General features: G+C 46.9%; 2 protein-coding genes across 2 annotated transcripts in view; both read left to right on the top strand.

Moving 5' to 3' along the window:
- ahdc1 (AT hook, DNA binding motif, containing 1) overlaps positions 1–9,781 on the top strand; it is a 64,235-nt gene extending 54,454 nt beyond the window's left edge. The window contains exons 5-9 of the mRNA XM_080787265.1: positions 2,809–3,286; positions 4,420–5,487; positions 5,710–5,897; positions 5,986–6,211; positions 8,211–9,781. Of these exons, the coding sequence (XP_080643391.1) occupies positions 2,809–3,286; positions 4,420–5,487; positions 5,710–5,897; positions 5,986–6,202 (1,951 nt within the window). The 3' untranslated portion in view covers positions 6,203–6,211; positions 8,211–9,781. The remainder of the gene's footprint in view (positions 1–2,808; positions 3,287–4,419; positions 5,488–5,709; positions 5,898–5,985; positions 6,212–8,210) is intronic.
- A 4,260-nt stretch (positions 9,782–14,041) lies between these two features.
- The window catches only part of LOC308331770 (uncharacterized protein), a gene marked incomplete at its 5' end in the record, with an annotated part of 10,445 nt that continues 4,791 nt past the window's right edge, over positions 14,042–19,695 (top strand). Inside the window, 2 exons of the mRNA XM_080787264.1 lie at positions 14,042–14,314; positions 17,693–17,791. Of these exons, the coding sequence (XP_080643390.1) occupies positions 14,042–14,314; positions 17,693–17,791 (372 nt within the window). The remainder of the gene's footprint in view (positions 14,315–17,692; positions 17,792–19,695) is intronic.

Below are 19,695 nucleotides of genomic sequence, written 5' to 3'. Positions count from 1 at the left end.
GAAAACCATGTTGATTTTGCGTTGATTTTGCGAACTAAAACTATGACAAAAGAAATGTCGTCGACTACCTTTTTCCACTGATGAAAACTAAATGAAAACTAAGCTATGATGACAAAAACTCTGTGACCGACTTTTCAGCTTCATTCCTCCATATGCAGGGAATAACACAACATGAGACATGTTACACAGGAGAGCATATCTCTCTAATAACACAACATGAGACATGTTACACAGGAGAGCATATATCTCTAATAATACAACATATTATGACATGTTACACAGGAGAGCATACAGTATATGATATGATATGATATGATATAGTACTTTATTGTCAGTTCACACTGAAATTTGTCTTGCGACACAGCAGCCAAGTATGCAGAAACACATATATACAAACACAAAGAACAAGACAATTTACATACATAAAGACATGAGCAATATCTACCGCTTAGATTACCCCGTGGCTACTACAACTCCTGATTAAGCCTCAAGGTCGACTGGTAGACAAAGGACCTCTTTAGTCTGACCTTATTGTATGCTGGTACACCATATCTCCTTCCTGAGGTTAGCAACCTATATTCTCCATACAACACATGCTTAGTATTAGAGGTGATATTCCTTGCTAACCTTAGGATGCTGTTATCATACGTGGATGTATAAAGTTTCTGAAGTTGTTGTCCAACAATCTTTGAACAAATGTTCAGTTGTTGCAGCAGTTGTGACTTTAGGGCTGCAGACAAACATCCATACCAGGTGGTACTACAGTACTGAAGAACACTCATAATAACAGAAGTGAAAAACAAAAGGAGAATCCGTCTACTAGCACCGAAGGATCTTAGACGGCGAAGGAAGTAGATTCTTTGCTTTGTTTTCTTACACACTGAATCAATCTGATCTTTCCATGACAAAAGATGGTCTATTACTACTCCTAGGTATTTGTACGAACATACCTGGTTGATCGGTTCACCATGAATAGTAACTCTATTAACACAACATATGACATGTTACACAGGAGAGCATAACATCTCTCCACTCTCCGGACAGAGGCTCTCCCTTCAGTGTTTGTGGAGACGACTGATTCATCCTGTTGGATCAAGTCCATGATGCACAACAGGTGCAGCAAGCCACGCCCAGTTCGCTCTGAGTCCAGTTCTAGTTTGACTCAGGCCAGGTGTGACTGCTTACAGTAAATCAGTCATCCTTAATCATCTCACACAGGGAAATATGATACTGTGTTGACACAGTTATCTTTATCACCAATGGAATTCATGATAATAGTAGTGGAAGGAAGTGCTACTATATGCGTAGGCGTTTTGGATTTTTTTCCCACTTTTTTCAGCATAGTAGCTCATTTTTAAGTGTTAATTTTCTGCCACGCCCTACACACGCACGTATGCACACGCACACACACACACACACACACACACACATCGCATCACAGCTGTTGGCTGTGGTGGTGGAGACATCGCCAAATGCATTTGACATACTGCATCTCATTCTTTGAAAAAATAAAAATAAAAAGCATTATACATCTGTTTCCAGTTGAAACTGATCACCGGATAACTGCAGATGACTGCCGAGAGTTTTGGAAGCGTAGAGGAGTTCCTCTAATCACCAATAATCAATCACACTTATCCACAAACATACGCATTTATACGTGTCTATTATATTAACCAGCCTCAGGTTATGTGGACAGTCTAGAGCAGTTGTTTCCTAAACTTTTTCATGTCAAGGACCCCCCAAAATTGACACTTATCAGCCCACGGACCCCCATTTGAAAGGATATGCCAGGGACCCCCACAAGATGACGCCAGTCCCAGGAAATAATTCCCAATGCATTTTCCCCCCATAGACATTACAAAAAGTATTTATTTAAAGACCTTTTAAGCGCCGTACGAAGCCAACTGTTGTCGTGACAAATCATGACAACAAAAACACAATATTTTGGACCAAACAAATAATTACAAAGAAGAAAGTTTTGTAACCTTCCGTTTTCTTCTTTCGAATTATTTGTTCAGCCCCGGGAAAATTGTGTTTGTTGTCATGATTTGTCACGACAAGAGTTGGCTTTGTACACGAGGCTTACAAGGTCTTTAAATAAATACTTTTTGAAATGTCTATGAGGGGAAAATGAACTGGAGAATCATTTCCTGGGCCCTGGTAGGGGGCGGGACTGTGATGCTCTATAATATCAATAGTATTTTGTTGGCGGCAGTGTGTATCCAAATGTAAGCCACTCATCAGAGCTTATGTGGACAAAAGAAAAACAACCCCATTACTAATTGCTATTATATTTACAGTCCAGGTAACAGTCCAGTTTATTGTATTATCATGTGTGTTTCAGACACGACTACGGACAGCTCATTGTATTATCATGTGTGTTTCAGACACGCCTACAGACAGCTCATTGTATTATCATGTGTGTTACGTGTGTGATTACAACCACACACGGAGGTTTTGAAAACATGACCAATGACAAAAAAAACTCCCATATCTGCTGGGCGAAGTACAACAATGTGCAAACACAGCAGCGAGATTTGTGAGTCGCTGTGATAGGAGAAGGATATCAAATGGAACACAACCACCCTAAAGACTAATCATTGTGTATATTCCTGCACTATACCTGCATCGAGTGATCTCGGTGCATAGAATTTCATCTATTGTAGATTCTGACCTTCAAATGTACATCATTTTTGTTTTGATTGTATTGCTGTATTGTTGTATTGTTCTTTCTGCTTTGGCAACGTAAACGTATGTTTTCTCATGCCAATAAAGCTCCTTTGAATTGAATTGAATTGTGTGTTTCAGACACGGCTACGGCGGCTGGGCGGCGGACAGCGTGGGCTCCTCCCAGTACCACCACCACCACCACGGCGGCGGCTACGGCGAGTACGGACCCCCTGGTGGCGGCGTGGCGTCCGTGGAGTCCAAAGACATCCTGGACATCTCCAACTACACCCCCCAGAAGGCCAAGCGGCAGCCCTTCCCCCCCGAGAGCCTGTCGGAGTCCTCCTCCGACTCCTCCCACCTGGGGCCCGTCGTGGGCCCGGCAGGCTGCGGCGGCCCGGGCTCGGGCGGCGGCGGCGGCGGTGGCGGGTGTGGCGGAGGAGGGGGCGGGCCTTACAAACACAAAGAGTCGGCGCCCCCTAGTGGAGGAGGAGGAGGAGGAGGAGGAGAGGGCAGCGGAGGTCAGTCCAGCCTGTCCAGTCTGGAGAAGCTAATGATGGACTGGCATGAGAGCGCCGCCGGGCCGTCCTACAACTGGAGCCAGAACGTGCTCTTCCAGGTCAGAACTTAAGGATCGGGAGCAAAGAAATATGATCGGGACGTCCCTATAGATGGAGCGTCGCAGTCCCGCCCCCCCCCCCCCCCCCCCCCCCCCCCCCCCCCCTCGAGAGATCCGGAAAATAAATCGCCGTTCATTTTCCTCATAGGAATTTCTGAAAGTATTTATTTAAAGACGGTTTATACGCCTCGGACAAAGCCAACTCGGATCGTGACAAATCATGACAATGAACACAATGTTTTGGGGCCGATCAAATCATTATAGAAAGAAGAAAATAAAGTCAGGTGACACAACACTATTTGTTTTGTTTTTCTTCTTAGAAATGATTTGATCGGCCCCAAAACATTGTGTTCATTGTCATGATTTGTCACGATCCGAGTTGGCTTTGTCCGCGGCGTAACCGTCTTTATATAAATACTTTAAGAAATGCCTATGGGGAGAAATGCATTGGGATTTATTTCCTGGGCCACTCGTTGTTCTGAAAGGGGGAGGGACTGCGACGCTCTATAGAGCAGAGGGGTGTCCACACTTTTGGACTTGAGAGCTATACTTTCAAAATGACCAGCTCAACAAGATCTACCCAGTGAAATAAATTATACATTAAGAAACATGTACCTGAGGGTTGGAATAGCGTGGCACTGGCGTTTTTATGTCAATCAATCAAGTCACCTTAATTCAATTGAATTGAATTCAATGAATGACTCGTTCCTAGTGTCGTCATGAAAGCGGGTGGGACTGCGGCGCTCTATAGTGGCAATATTATATGATCCATATTGTGATATTAGACTGGATATTATCTGTGTATTGGGAGATTGTACTATTATGATATGGCATAAAGTGTTCTATAAAAAATCTAAATATATCGGGGGGGGGGGGGAAATCAGCATCGGCAGATACTCAAAATCAAATGAGCAGAATCAAAAGACATCCCTAATAACGTTAAACCTTATTTATATTATTATTATTATCTATATTTATTTATATATAGCACCTTTCAGGACATTCTAGTTTGGCAAGTGATTTAAATGTCATTTTAAGTTTTAAGCATATTTTGATTATCATAAATGATAATCGTTCATCACTATAATTGTTTTTCTGCCACAATAATTGTGACGTGTCATTCATACTTCCAGGGCGCGGCGGGCGCAGCGGCCGCGGCGGGAGGAGGGGGCGGAGCCGGCACCACGGGCGCCAAGCAGGGCCGCGGGCGCAGGAAACGTGCGGCCGCCGAGCCCCCGCAGGCGGACAAAGAGGGCGGAGCCCCGCCCCACGCCACGGGAGGAGGAGGCGGACCCCCGTCGGACTCCTCGCCGTCCAGCCCCTCTCCCACGCCCATTACCCACAACCACCCGGGGCCCAAGAGGGGGTCCGGAGGACGGCCCCGGGGCTCCAGAGGAGGAGGAGGAGGGGCCAGGGGGGGCTTGTCTCCGTGTCAGAGAGAGAGGGGCGGGGCCAAAGGCCGGGCCAAAGGTAAAGGCGGAGGAGGAGGAGGAGGAGGCGGTCCCTCGCCGCCCGGGCTGTTCCACGGGGAGGGGCTAGACTACTACAGCGGGGACAGCAGCAGTCTGTCCCCGCTGGCCGCCGCCCCCAACCCCGCGGCGTTGGGGGGGATGGGGATGGGGGTGGGCGGGGGCTACCCTCCGGACCCCTGCGGCGGTGGCGAGTACCCGTCCCCGTACCCTCCGTCCTCCACGCCCACGTCCGAGGAGCGCTACCCGTCGCTCTACAACGAGTCCAACTCGTCCTCGCTCTCCCCCGCCGGGGGCGTCTCCTCGCCCCCCTACCCGCCCAAGCCCACCCCTCCTCCTCCTCTCCTCCCCCACGCCCCCCCCACCACCCCCTCCTCCTACCACCAACACCAACAACAACAACACCAACACCACGCCGTCCAAAACCGGACCTTTTCGCCGTCTTGCTCGCCTTCGCCGCGGCTCATGACGCCCCACTGTGGCGGAGGAGGAGGGGGAGGGGGGACGGCCGCGCTGAGCCCCCCGCACCGCCCCCCACCGCCACCCCCCCCTCCTCCTCCCCATCCCCCCAAAGACCCGTCCTACCCGCAGTACGACTCGTCCCCCAGTTACTGCAGCTCCCCCTACTGGTACGGAGGGACGGGCAGCCCCAGCCCCCACAACGCCACCCCCTCCTCCTCCTCCTCCTCCTCCACGCAGCAGCAACACAACGCCTCCCACCCCCACCCCCACGCCAGCCCCCCCAACCCCAACCTCCCCAGCCCGCCACAGCAGCAGCACGCCGCGCACCACCCGCTCAACCACAGCACGCAGCACCCCCACCCCAACATGAGCCCGCTCCAAGGGGGCAGCCCCCAGGGGGGGGCGGGGGCAGCGCACGCCAACTCCCATCACCCCCCCCACCCCCACCACCACCCCAACAACAACAACAACGTCAACAACAACCCCCCGCAGCTCCTCCACTCCCCCCACTCCTCCTCCCACCCCCTCCTTTACGAGGAGCGACGTTCTCCCGGGGGCGGGGGCAACAAACAACGGGACCCCCTGACGTCCCACCTCCACCACCACCACATGAGCACAGCGGGGGTCCGACAGCAGGGTCCTCTCTCTCCGTACTCTCTCAACAACAGCAACAACAACAAGTCACCCCTAGGGGGCGCCCTAGACGCGTCGCCCCCTCCCTCCTCCTCCTCCTCGCACCCCCACCACCACCCCCACCATCACCCCCAGGATGAACTTGGAGGAGGAGGAGGAGGAGGGGGCTACGGTCATCCGTACCACCAGGGCATGGTGGCTGCAGGGGGAGGGGGGGGCCACCCCCACCACCACCGCTACCCCCCCTCAGGCGGGTAGTACCCCCCGAGGGGGGGGAGGGGGAGGTGGGGGGGTGCTGTGCCAGCTCCTGGACCCCGCCAGTGACGACAGCTTCAGCGTCACCAGCCTGTAGTCCACCGAGGTGAGCCCGCCGCCACTGTTTTGGTTATTTATTTATGTCGTCGACTATATGATAGATACTGTAGATAGATTCTCTATTTTTGTGTCATGCACCAAAGGCGCCCAGCCCACATGGACTTACAGGACACACCATATCATTGCTTCAATATTGCATTGTGTACAAGACACAAACAAAACATTCTGCCTTCTTTCCCACGCTTTGCATAAAAAGTCTGCTAACGCAAAAATACCTTTTTCCTAAAACCAAACTCCAGTTTTTCATAGTCCTCCAACCAGAAAAAGTTAGCACAGATGGTTGTTCATTTTACAAAATAATACATGTCTTAATTCTTCATATAATGGGCAGTAAAACTAAAAATTAATTTCATTTTCAATTTCTTTCAAATCACACACTAGACAGACTCTGTCCTCCTCAGGAGTACCAATGAATCTACCCGTTTCTAAAGCTAATGGTAAGGTCCCAGAATGCAGCTGTGCACAAAAAGATCTCTGACTTTTGGATATATTTTGTGTGACATAAGGTTCAGGGCCATAATTATTTTTAATAAGACGATATGTTCTTAGTTTTGGTTTGTACCATAATTCAACGGCCCAACTCTCCTTAAACCCAAGGAACATATAGTTCTGTATTTCATGAATATTACAGCATAGTCTATTTAAATAAATAAATGATGAATTATTCTTAAAGAATAAAGACTTTACTTCATTAGCCCAGGGGTAACCATTAGAAATGTCCCAGTTAAAAATCTTTTTGGTCAGTCTGTCATCAGACATATTAACAAGTCTATTCCAAAGTCTCAACATCTCACCTTTGTGTCTGATATTTACGGGCATCCATCCCATATCGCCGCTAATAGCCAAGATAGGCGTGAGCTTATATAAACTGAGCTTATATAAACTACCTTTAGGAAAACTACCTTTAGGAAAAGCTTATATAAACTGAGCTTAAATAAACTACCTTTAGGAAAAGCTTATATAAGCTACATGAAAACTATAAGCGATGATGATAAAGACTAAATATATTGACAATTCCGGCAACGGATAAAAAAAATAGTCAAGAAAAAGTCACAAGAGAAAGGCAGGTATGTTTGGTCGTACTTATGGGTGCTCTGAAAATATTAGCAGATCTACAAGCTCGGTTATTCTCAGCATGCATCCATCAACGCCTGCCAAAAAATCGACTGAATCAACTGTGGACTCTCTCACTCTAATTATTATGATATTTAGTCGACCGGAACTAGACACTAAACACTAAAACATTTCAGATGACTAAAATATAGGGATGCACCGAATGGGAGATTATTGGCCGAAACCAAATACCGATTATAGGAAACAGTTAGGCCGAAAACAGAATACCGAATAGCCGAATAACATTTATATTATACGTATATATTATTTTTTTTGCCAGATTTTGTACCATTGCTGTCATGGCCGTGCATTTGTTGTAGAGCTACATGATAATGGCAAAAGACATGATTACATTTTGATCACGTCATCACAACAAATCAGTATGTTTTGCGAAAGGTAACCCTGGTTTCTTTGACTATTCAGTTTCGGCTCTAAAATCAGAACGGAAATACCGTGTATGCAATTTTTTGTGCATTAGGAAAAAAACACATCCTCCCACGAAAGTCTCTTAATGAATGAGCGTCTGGCAACACCGGTTGTTGTCAGAAATGTCAACTGTCAGACTAGAGAGTTTTCAGAAAACGATATACCCTGGATTTGTTTTTGTGTGTCTAGCATTTTTTTTTTTTAATGCTTTCAAAAAGCATTTAAAGGACCACAGAAAACATGCTATTAGAGTGTGGTGTGAACAAAATTGCAGTTCCGAAAACTGTAATTTATTTTTTGTTTTCGATTGTACGGTACCTTTCACCTGCAATCATCATCACAGATGGAACCAAGGTTTTTCATTTATTCCGACCGACACATTTTAACCCTGTTCTTTCTTTCTCCCTCTCTCTCTCTCTCTCTCTCTCTCTCTGCTTCCGTTTCAGACACATTTCAATCCAAGCTTTTACATATTTGGAGAAAAAAAAAATACCTTTTTTTTGTAAGGAAGGACTGTCTTTGTGAGAGACTGTCTTTGTGAGAGACTGTCTTTATAAGGAAGGACTGTCTTTGTGAGAGACTGTCTTTGTAAGGAAAGGACTGTCTTCGTAAGAGACTGTCGAACGTAATGGGTGAGAATTTATAGCTACCAAGTTTTGGACATGAAAAGCTTTGATTCTCCAGCAATGACAATCAAGAGACCCACCGCAACACCTAAAAGCATGCACACGCACACACACGCACACACACACACAGAAACACACGCACACAGACACACACCACACGCAGAAACACACGCACACAGACACACACCACACACAGAAACACACGCACACGCAGACCTGGATTCAGACACACACACGCACGGAGACACACACACACACGCATGCATGTGCTCTCCCTAACTTGAGGCCACACACACACACACACACACACACACACACACACAAACACACACAGACGCACAAGTATTTGTATATGCATCTACCTATACACATACACACATAAAGGCATACAGTACACACACACACACACACACACACACACACACACACACACACACACACACATGCACACGCACACACACTCACACAGCTGGAGTGAGGTCATGGCCTCAAGGAGCTGACTGGGGAGGGACGGACGGACGGACGGACGGACAGACAGACAGACATGATGACTTCATCACTCCTCCGGCTCCCACCGCAACGCAACGCAACGGATTTTACGCAACGCAATCGTCACCAAACCTTCACCAACCAGTCAGTCCGAAGACACCGCGCCTGCATTACGGACGATTCTGTATCTTAACTGCTCTTTCTCTGTCTCTCTCTCTGTGTCCGTCCCCCCGTCCCCCTGTCCCTGTCCCCCTGTCCCCCCCGCGCCACTGTTAAAACCAGCACTCTCGTCCCCGCGCGCTCCATTCCAAGCCAGTACGATGCTCGCCCCTCTTGTCTTGTGCCCCCCCGAAGTGCTCCCAACCCTGCCCAGTTCGTGGACTTCAAACGTTTCGTTGCAACCCGGGAGATAATAAAGCATTATAATGCGTTTAAAAAAATGCGGCTCCAGATAGATTTTGAATTTGAATTTTGGTCGAAAATGGCTCTTTCAACATCTTGGGTTGCCGACCCCTGGGCTAGTTGAACTATTTCAAAATAGTAAAAGAAAAAAAAGGCACAAAGAAGTTGAGGGATAAGGTGGTTTAGCGATGACGAAAATGGAGCCCTCTAGTAGATCCCAGGAATGGATTACAGGCAATTAGTGGATGCACCGAAAGGGACATCATTGGCCGAAAACTGAATATCCGAATATGATTAATATTATATATATTTTTTCCTACCATTGCTGTCATGGCCGTACCGCAAAATAAATGGTTATGGCAAAACTTAAATAATAATCACTATTAAACATTTATTCAGCTCTTTTGAATGCATTAATTGCATACACTATTTCGGTGATATATTTTCTGCCTATACCCAATAGGCCGAAAATGTTATTTTTTTGCCATTTTCTGCTGAATATTTTCTGCGGACGAATATCACTTGGGTGCATCACTAATTGACACCGGATGAAAAATGGGTTATTATAAAGGGGTGGTCTCTGCTTACACCCCCCCACACCCCACATACACACACACACTCCCTGTCACACCCCTGCCCACCCCCCCCCCCCCGCTCCTCTGTGTTATGCTTCGACGAGACAAAAGTGGAGAAACGGTATCAGCTCTTGAAAATACCAGCATTCTGTACATAGAGAGTCCTTGTCCAGGAGGACCCCTCCCCATCCCCTCCCCCTCCCCCAACAGGGTGCACCCCCCCCCCCCCCCCCAGGTTTATGTGGAGGGGAGGGGGGGGGGGTCTTCAGCATGGAGACTCCTCCAGTTCCACATCCTGTGTTTTTCGCTGTGTTTTTGAACTACAAGGGATAAAGAGACATTGAAGTCACTCGATGACCCCCCCCCCCCCCCCCCCCCCCCCCCAAAGAGACCCGTTGTTTCCTCTGTGTGTGCATGTGTGCGTGTGTGTGTGTGTGCGTGCGTGTGCGTGTCAGACAAGATGGTGGCGGTTAATACAGTACGAGTGTGTGATGGTCCCGCAGTGCTGTTTCGTGTGCGTGTGTGTGTGTGCGTTGTCGTGCGTGTGTGTGTGTGTGTGTGTGTGTGTGTGTGTGTGTGTGTTTGGGCGTGCGTGTGTGCGTGGCGGGGTCAGAAGAAGTGGTCCCCTCCCCTATAGACATGGGGTCAGATTGGGGAGGGGGGGGGGGGGGTTGGGGGGTCTCTCTCTCTCTCTCTCTCTCTCTCTTTCGTTCGCTCTCTCTCCCTCTCTCTTCTTCTTTTTTCTGTGGTCTTGTGTTGTTTAGTGGTTTTTGTGATGATTAAGAAAAGAAAGAAAAAAAAAACAATTGTATATGTCTGTTACATATCATGTATGTATCTGAGGTGCAAAATATTTAAATACACATTCTGTTCTTGCCATTGGTAAAAAACAAAAGTCTGGTCTGGAACGTGCACTTTCTTTTGAGGAGTTGAGCGTGCGTGCGTGCGTGCGTGTGTGTGTGTGTGTGTGTGTGTGTGTGTGTGTGTGCGTGTGTGTGTGTGTGTGTGTGTGTGTGTGTGTGTGTCTAATGTATGCATCTCTCAAGGCACTAGTCTGCTCTGCCCATGCAATCTGTTTGAGAGACTGTGTGTGTGTGTGTGTGTGTGTGTGTGTGTGTGTGTGTGTGTGTGTGTGTGTGTGTGTGTGTGTGTGAGTGAAATCCAGTTCAGTCGAGGACACGGAAACCCAACGGGAGTGAAAAGAAGGGAGAGAGACAGGAATGGATTAGAGAGAGAGAGAGAGAGAGAGAGAGATAGGATATGTAGAGAGAGAGAGAAGGAGATGTAGAGAGAGAGAGAGAGAGAGAGAGAGAGAGAAGGAGATGGAACGTGCGCTGAAATCGTAACTCAGGAAAAGGAGGGAAGGGGGAGATTTGCAGCCGTCGGGCTGTGAGGCTGTGCTGCTGCGTGTGTGTGTGCGACTGTGTGCGTGTGTGTGTGCGCATGTGCTGCTGTGTGGTGTGTGTGTGTGTGCGTGTGTGTGTGCTGCTGTGTGGTGGTGTGGTTGTGAAACAGTACAAGGTGTTCAACAATGACGACTAGAATGAAGAGAAAAACATGTCCCCTTGACTTCATCAAAACACTCGTCTTTGTTGGAAATGAGGAGAGGTTTTTTCTTTGTGTGTGTGTGCATGCGCTTGTGCGCGCGTGTGTGTTTGTTGTGGCCATAACGGGGAGAGTGTGTGTGTGTGTGTGTGTGTGTGTTGCATTGTGTGTTGCATTGTGTGTTGTATTGTGTGTGTGTGTGTGTGTGTGTGTGTGTGTGTGTGTGTTGCATTGTGTACGGTCGTGTTGTCAACAGTCAGTCTGGCTAAATAGACTCAGACGTGGCCTGGGGACTTGTGTTTGCTGTGTGACATTCCACCGTATGGTGGGAGGGGAGGGGAGGGGAGGGGAGAGGAGAGGAGAGGAGAGGAGAGGAGAGGAGAGGAGAGGAGAGGAGAGGAGAGGATTTTGTCAACGAATAGAAACTAGACTAGAATGTTAGGTAGGGACTAGTGGACAAGATATCCTGTATGAGTCATTTTACAGTTGGTTGCATGCTGGAAATAGCAGATCTACAAGCTCACAACACGTCACGTGTGAGCTTGTAGATCGGCTTTTTTCAGCATGTGTGCAATCAGCCATTTCAACGCCAAATACATTTTAGTCGACTATAATCTTGATGACATTTAGTCGACTAAAACTAGACCAACACTAAAACATTCCAGGTGACTAAAATGTGACTAAAACTGAATGAAAACTATTGAAGAGACTATATGACTAAAGCTAGCAAATTTTGCAGCAAATTTTGCTGCCAAAAACAACACTGTTATATTATACACATCCATTGTAGATCCCATTATTCATTAGCATAATCATGCTATTGTAAAACTGTTATCCTATACGTTATTTAAATGTTATTAGTTAGTTAGTTTATGTAAAACTGTTATGTTAAACTGTTATCCTACGTTATTTAACCTGTGGCTGCCTGCCTGCCTGCCAGTGAATTAATTGAATAGCACAGACAGAACCACAATGGAAAGAAACTAGCCCTCTGGGCTTTTTCTTGTGTTGTCTCTTACCGGCACCGTTGTGCAATCGTATACCACTGTAGGCTACTATTTGCAAACTGTGTTGATTAAGTACTCAATCAATCAATCAATCAATCAATCAATGAAAACAACAACCAGCCAGTGATTTATCGAATACTTCACCAGGAAAGTACAGTTCAACAAGGTCTGAGAGGAAGAAGATTCATAACCCAAGAAAGCACTAATGTCTTACAATTTACAATTTAGGCATTTTATCAGACGTTCTTAATCCAGAGCGATTTACAATAAGCAAGATCAAAAAGCATGGCAATACATCACATAATTATATAAAAGTATAGTTATCATGAAACATGCGTAAGCTAAGAACATAACAGTGGAATATCTATATAATGAAACTATACATATAAACTAATCGGAGAGTGAATCAATCACAGTTTACAATTTACAATTTAGGCATTTATCAGACGCTCTTAATCCAGAGCGATTTACATTAAGCAAGAACAAAAAAAGCATGGGAATACATCACATAAAAAGCATCTATCATGAAACATGCGTAAGCTAAGAAAGTAACAGTGGAATATCTATAAAATGAAATGGCTTGATTGGAATAATCAGTAGATACCATGTATAATACAATATATATACAATATATATATAAACGGTCACCGCCTGCCCAGGCCTCTGACCAGAAGGAATGCTGCTGCTGAGTCACCACCGATGCAGTCCCACGACCACTGTGTGTTTTAGTGTTTTCTGTCTGACCCCCCCCCCCCGTAGGTCGTAGCCCGAGGGCCGAAAGGGAGAAGAAAGGAGGGGAGTGTGTGTTCCTTCCAGCTGTGGACAAGACTCTCCTCCTCCTCCAACCGCAGGGCACTCTCTCTCTCTCTCTCTCTCTCTCTCTCTCTGTCTCACTTTCATCTAGTCTCCCACGGTGGCGGTCCGTCTGGTCAGTCCGTCTGTCCTGTCCTGGTCTGTCCTGGTCTGTCCTGGTCAGTCCGTCTGTCCTGGTCTGTCCTGGTCCTACAGAGAGGAGGCTTTTGTTTCAGAGAGGATTTAATGATGTCCGGCGGGCTGGCGGTAGCAGCAACAGCAGGAACAGAGACAGAGGAACAACAGCCTTAGGTGTCGAGAAGCCCCTCAGAGCGGCTGGCTGGCTGGCTGGCCAACATCAAACCTCACCACCCCCCCCTCCCCCCTACTGGTCAAAGCTGGGACTGCAGCAGGTTCGGGGCGAAATACATGCAGGAGGAGCAAGAGAGAGTGTATGTGTGCGTGCCGCTCCTAGCTGGGGGTCTTCTTTGCTTCGTGGAGGTGACGTGACGTAGAGAGAGGTGTACCACCAGAGCAGCGGTAATGGTATTAGGTGATAAGCGGTATGGTGATAGGTGATATGCTGCAGGGGGCGGGGGCGGCGTGCTCCTCCGGCCTCCCGCCGGCCTCCCTCCGCCGGTCGCTGGCGTCCTCCGTCATCCCGCCGGTCCTCCTCTTCCTGCTGCTCCTCCAGCTGTGGGTGGGGTTCGGCGGGCTGGGCGGAGGAGGAGGCTCCGCCTCCAGGGGGGGAGGGGGGGGAGGAGGAGGAGGGGGGTGGTGGGAGGAGGAGGAGGCCGGGGGAGGAGGAGGAGGAGGAGGAGGAGGAGGGGGGGGGCATCGGATGATCTCCTTCTCCGTCATCAGCATCGAACCGGAGAGGAGCCTCGCCCCTCCCCCTCCTCCTCCTCCCTCGCCCCTCCATCGGCGGCACCACGGGGGTCCCGTCTCCTCCTCCTCCGCCCCGGGACCACCGGACCTTCTGGACGACGATGATGACGAGGACGATGAGGAAGGTGGCGATGGTGGCGTGGAGAAGAGGAGGAGAGGCGAGGAGGACGCCGGAGCACGTCGAGGATACGACGACGAGAACGAGACGCCCACCGCACGACGCCAGGTAAGGAGAGACCGCAGGATACAGGCCAGGGGTTCCAGGTAAGGAGAGACCGCAGGATACAGGCCAGGGGTTCCAGGTTAGGAGAGACCGCAGGATACAGGCCAGTGGTTCCCACGTCAAATAGACACCCCTCCAAATAGACACTCATTAGCCCGCGGACCCCCGTTTGAAGAGATATGCCAGGGACCCCCCATGAGAGAAGATCTTTATACAGCTCTAGCAGTGATTCTCAACCACTTTCATTTCAAGGACCCCCCCCAGTTTAACAGCATTTTGAAAGCAGATCTATGAGCTATCATATTTTCAGATGGGGGTCGGCGGGCCAATTACATTATATTCTTGGGGGTCCTTGACATGAAAATGCAGAGAACCACTGACATAGAAATTAGAAACATGAAGGCTGTTCAGAATACTGTCATGATTTTGAATAGAAGACATTTGTGGAATCATCCTTGAGTCTTAATACACTTTTCAAGTCTTGCGGGATCTGTTTCCCTTTTTTATTAAGACCCAATGCAAACTGGATCTGTTTCCCTTTTTTATTAGGGCCCAATGCAAACGTGTGCGTTGTTTGTTTGTTGCCATGTTGACATTTTTAAGCCCTTTTTGAGACATGAGCATGCAACACCAAGAAAGCATGCAGGCATTCCTCCAACCCTGACCCTAAGACCTACCTCCATACCTCCAACCCTGACCCTAAGACCTACCTCCATACCTCCAACCCTGACCCTAAGACTGTTGCTCTGAATGTATGTGCACGCGCGCACGCACGGTGTTGTTTGGTGTGCCAATAAAGCTCATTAAATTAGAGTTAATTGACAGAGAGAAAGGTGAGACAGACAGACAGACAGACAGACAGACAGAGTCAGTAAAGTTAATTAAAATTATAATTTGAGAGAGAGAGAGAGAGAGAGAGAGAGAGACACACACACACAGAGAGACACAGAGAGACACAGAGAGAGAGAGAGCTATCATTTAGTGCCATACTGTACCAATGCTAATGGGATAACGCTTAATCGTGCAGCCTGTACCCCCCAGGGGTCCTTGAGACAGTCCCCATCAAACATGATTGATAGTTTGAATTAGTCCGGCAGCCGTTCTTTTGTTTAAAGTGGGAAATTTGGTACATAGTCTTTTTTTTATTGGCCTAAAATATTGTCTATATACAGTACATACATTCATGAATCCACTTGCTGTCTGCATTGAGCATTTTTTTTAACTCTTAATCCGCCAGCCATTAATTAATGGCGTACTGCCAGGGTTTTATCGTGTCTTTGAAGAGTCATATATATCATAATATGTCTCAGTGACAAGCTGCTGTGTGTGGTTGTCTTGACCGGTCGTAGTTCTCTGGGTCGGTGGTGGAAAGACCCGACTGCGAGTATCACAGCGCCTGCTACAGGCCGTTGAAAACGGGCCAGTTATTAATAGGAGCTTGTAGATCTATATTTTTGAAAAAATCGTGAAAATGTGGACGCAAATCTTTTTAACATACTGTATATTCTTGCAGAGGGAACGTTTTTAACTCAAATCTTTGCTTCTGTCAATTCAATTGGCATGAGAAAACATACGTTTACATTGCAAAAGCAGAAAGAACAATACAACAATACAGCAATACAATCAAAACTAAAATGATGTTCATTTGAAGGTCAGAATCTTCAATAGATCAAATTCTATGTACCTGTCCCTGGAACAACACATTTTCAGATGGGGGTCGGCGGCCAATTACATAATATTCTTGTCGACGTGAGAATGTTTGAGTACGCCATAGAAACATCAGAGAACTGTCAGGATGTGTAGATCCTCGAGTCTAAAAGGGGTTTTTAATGGTTTAATGGTTCCGGGGAAAAGCACCGCAAGGTTCTGAGAATTAGAGACACAGCATGCTTAACACACTGCTATTAGCTACTGACATGACATGACTGTACAGGTGGGAGACCCACTGACCCCACAGCTGTTCTGTTCTCTCTCTCTCTCTCTCTCTCTCTCTCTCTCTCTCTCTCTCTCTCTCTCTCTCTCTCTCTCTCTCTCTCTCTCTCTGCCTCTCTCTGCCTCTCCATCTCTCCTCTCTCCCTCCCTCTCTCTCTCTCTCTCTCTCTCTCTGCCTCTCTCTCTGTCTCTCCATATCGCACTATTTAGTATTCATCACCGGTGTCATTTCTCACTTCACTTGCCGTTGTTCTGTCCCCTGTACCATGTCGATCTGTTCCTGTACTGTACTGTACTGTGTTTTTGTATGGACGTAGTGTTGGGTGCCTGCACATATATGCACACATGGCATCAACGCATGGTGTTGTGTGCAGGCACACTACACTTTGTCCTTCTTTTTATCATTCATTTTTTAAGAGCCTGCCCTGCAGGGACTACAGATGAAATTTAGCTTCGGCTAACTCTGGCCCATTTACATTGATGTGGAAACTGACATGTTGATTAATGAGCTTTGTCCCTGTCAAATAAATAAATAATAAATAAAGCGGCGGTGGCTCAGCGGTAAGAGTGGCCAGGTGGTAACTCCAAGGTTCCCAGTTCGAACCCTGTGGGCTCCCCCAGAGTTAGTGTCAAAGTGTCCTTGAGCAAGACTCTGAACCTCCTAATTGCTCCTGATGTGCAGGTTGGTGCCTTGCATGGTTTCCGCCGCCATCGGTGTGTGAATGTGTGGGTGAATGTAATGCACCATCTATGTAAGCGCCTTGGATGAAGGCGCTATATAAATGCACCATTTACCTTTTTGACAAGCATTGCCACATCACTGCATTACATACAGTGTATGAATGATACAAACACAGTATGACTCAAAATATGACTCTCTCTCTATCTCCCCCCCCTCTCTCTCTTCCTATCTCTCTCTCCCTATCTCTCTCACCCCCCCCCTCTCCCTCGCCCAAGGCTAAACTCCTCTGACTCACTCTTGTCTCCGTCACCACAAGCACCAAGGTCTCTGCAAGCGTGTGTGTGCGTGTGTGCGCGCACGTGTTGTGTGTGTGTGTGTGTGTGTGTGTGTGTGTGTGTGTGTGTATGTGCACAGTGCCTCAGGCGTGCATGTCACTGGCTGCACTGGGGGGCCACAGGGGGGGGGGGGGGGGGGGGGGGGGGGGGGGGGTCACGGTAGGTACTTCATCCCCGCTACCTATACCCACCTGGGAGCGCACGCACACGCACACACGCACACACACACACACACACACACACACGCGCACACACACACACACATTCCTGCGCATTATCTATGCAATGCTTTGACCTCATGACCCCTGTGGAATCCTGACTATGTACTGCACGTATATACTGTACACAAGAAAACCACGTATTAACGTGTGTGTGTGTGTGTGTGTGTGTGTGTGTGTGTGTGTGTGTGTGTTCGTTCGTGCATGCGTGCAGGGGCGGGGCCAGGGGGTGGAGCTACAGCCCTGGGCAGCAGGTGGGCCGTCCTTCGCCACGGAGCTGGAACGCCTCATAGGCTACATGACCACACCCCAGGTACGCTGATTGGTTCATTGATTGATTGATTGATTGAATGATATGAGATAGTACTTTATTGTCAGTTCACACTGAAATGTGTCTTGTGACCCAGCAGCCAAGTATGCAGAACACACATTTGACATAAACACAAAGAACAAGACAATTTACATACATAAAGACATGAAGACAAGAGCAATATCCACCGCTTAGAATACCCCATGGCTACTACAACTACTGATTAATGAAACAAAACTACACAAGAAAATAATAAATACAATACATTACACTACCAAAACTTTACAGAAAAGATAATACAATACCGACAATACACTACAATACAATACAATACAGTACCATACGATAACAAATTTAAAAAAAGGAAAAATAAATTAAGACTATATTCATAATACATTGAATTACATAGTATTCTGTCTTCTCTCCCAAGCTTGACAAATTAAATCTGCCACAACAAAAAGCTCCTTTTAACAAAACATATATCCATTTTTATCATTTTATATTTTATATCTTAACAAATCACTTCTCTCATATTTTTGGGCCCATAAAACAAAAGGTGAACCCCGTTTCTCAAGCAGTGTTTTTGGCAGCAAATTTAGATTTATAATTTTAGTCAAAGTCTCTTGAATGTTTATGTTTACGTTTATTCAACTTTCAGCATGATCACAGGTTTCAAAAGACAGGTGCCATTAAAAACACTGAATTATTTTGCCGATCACAAATATAAAACTTCAAATCTAAAATGCAATAGCCTATATCTAAAGATCCAAATGGTGTAAAACTCAAATCTAAAATCCACTATCATTTAAAAGTCCGCACATATATTGAATAGTTTACATTTAGTTTGAGTCACATTTTGAGTCACATTTTAGTCAGAAGAAGAGAGATGATAACTGCTTGTTGTGTGAACTTGAAATGGAAACTAAATGAAAGCTAAGCTATGGTGACTAAAACTGAGACAACAAGCAAATTTTACACTTGGTTGCATACTGAAAACAAGCTATCATTACATAATTATGATAACAAGCCGTTATCATCTCTCTTCTTCTGGAGTATGGCATTAAAGGAGAATTCCATACTACCTTTGTTTGTAGTTGTTACGTCCCCACCAAAGAGGTCCAGGTGTTATTTTGTGCAGAAGCTCCTTATTGGCTATTCCCCCTACCATTGCATTGCATTGAATGGGGCATTGGGGTGTTGTGCTATTTCTTTTTGTATATGTCCTCTCTTCATAATGTAAATAGTGTCCCATGCTGCACACTTTACTTTACTTATTTCGATGGAAATAAGCGAATTGGCACAAAAACCATTGAGGGTAGTGGAAATAGCCAATAATGCACTTTTGCACAAAACAACACCTGGACCTCTTTGGTGGAGACGTATAACAACTACAAAATGATTAGAGGTACTGAAAAACCCACCCACCTCAGACACCAGCAAAACATTATGAAAATGTACCAAACTATAATTGTCTGGGTGAAAATCACCCGTGTTCAGTTTAGTGTTCTAGGGTTATTATCATGGAAACAGTACAGCGCTGCTTGTGGAGTCATAAGCAGCACAGCATGACAAGGAAAACCATTTACATCAGCGCTCACAAACGCAGCTGTGTCTCGAGTCGAGAGGCCGTCCCTTCTTCTTTGTGGTGTTTCGGTTTTTTTGTTCCAACGCAAGTTGGAACCAAAAACTTTGCTGCAGTTTGCTTGCTTGCTTGCTTGTGATATAAACCAACGGGAGGAACTGTGCGATCCTTTGTTGTCATTTTGGGACAAACTGTGCCTCTCTCTCTCTCTCTCTCTCTATCTCCTCTCCTCCCCCTCCTGCTTCCTATACACGTACGCACGCACGCTTGCTCGCTCGCACGCACGCACGCTCGCGATTTGTACTCAAAGCTGTTATCTATATAG

This window comes from Protomyctophum bolini (assembly GCF_963924005.1).
Source record: "Protomyctophum bolini genome assembly, chromosome: 17".
Classification (NCBI taxonomy): domain Eukaryota; kingdom Metazoa; phylum Chordata; class Actinopteri; order Myctophiformes; family Myctophidae; genus Protomyctophum; species Protomyctophum bolini.
This window is presented reverse-complemented; position numbering and strand designations above follow the sequence as displayed.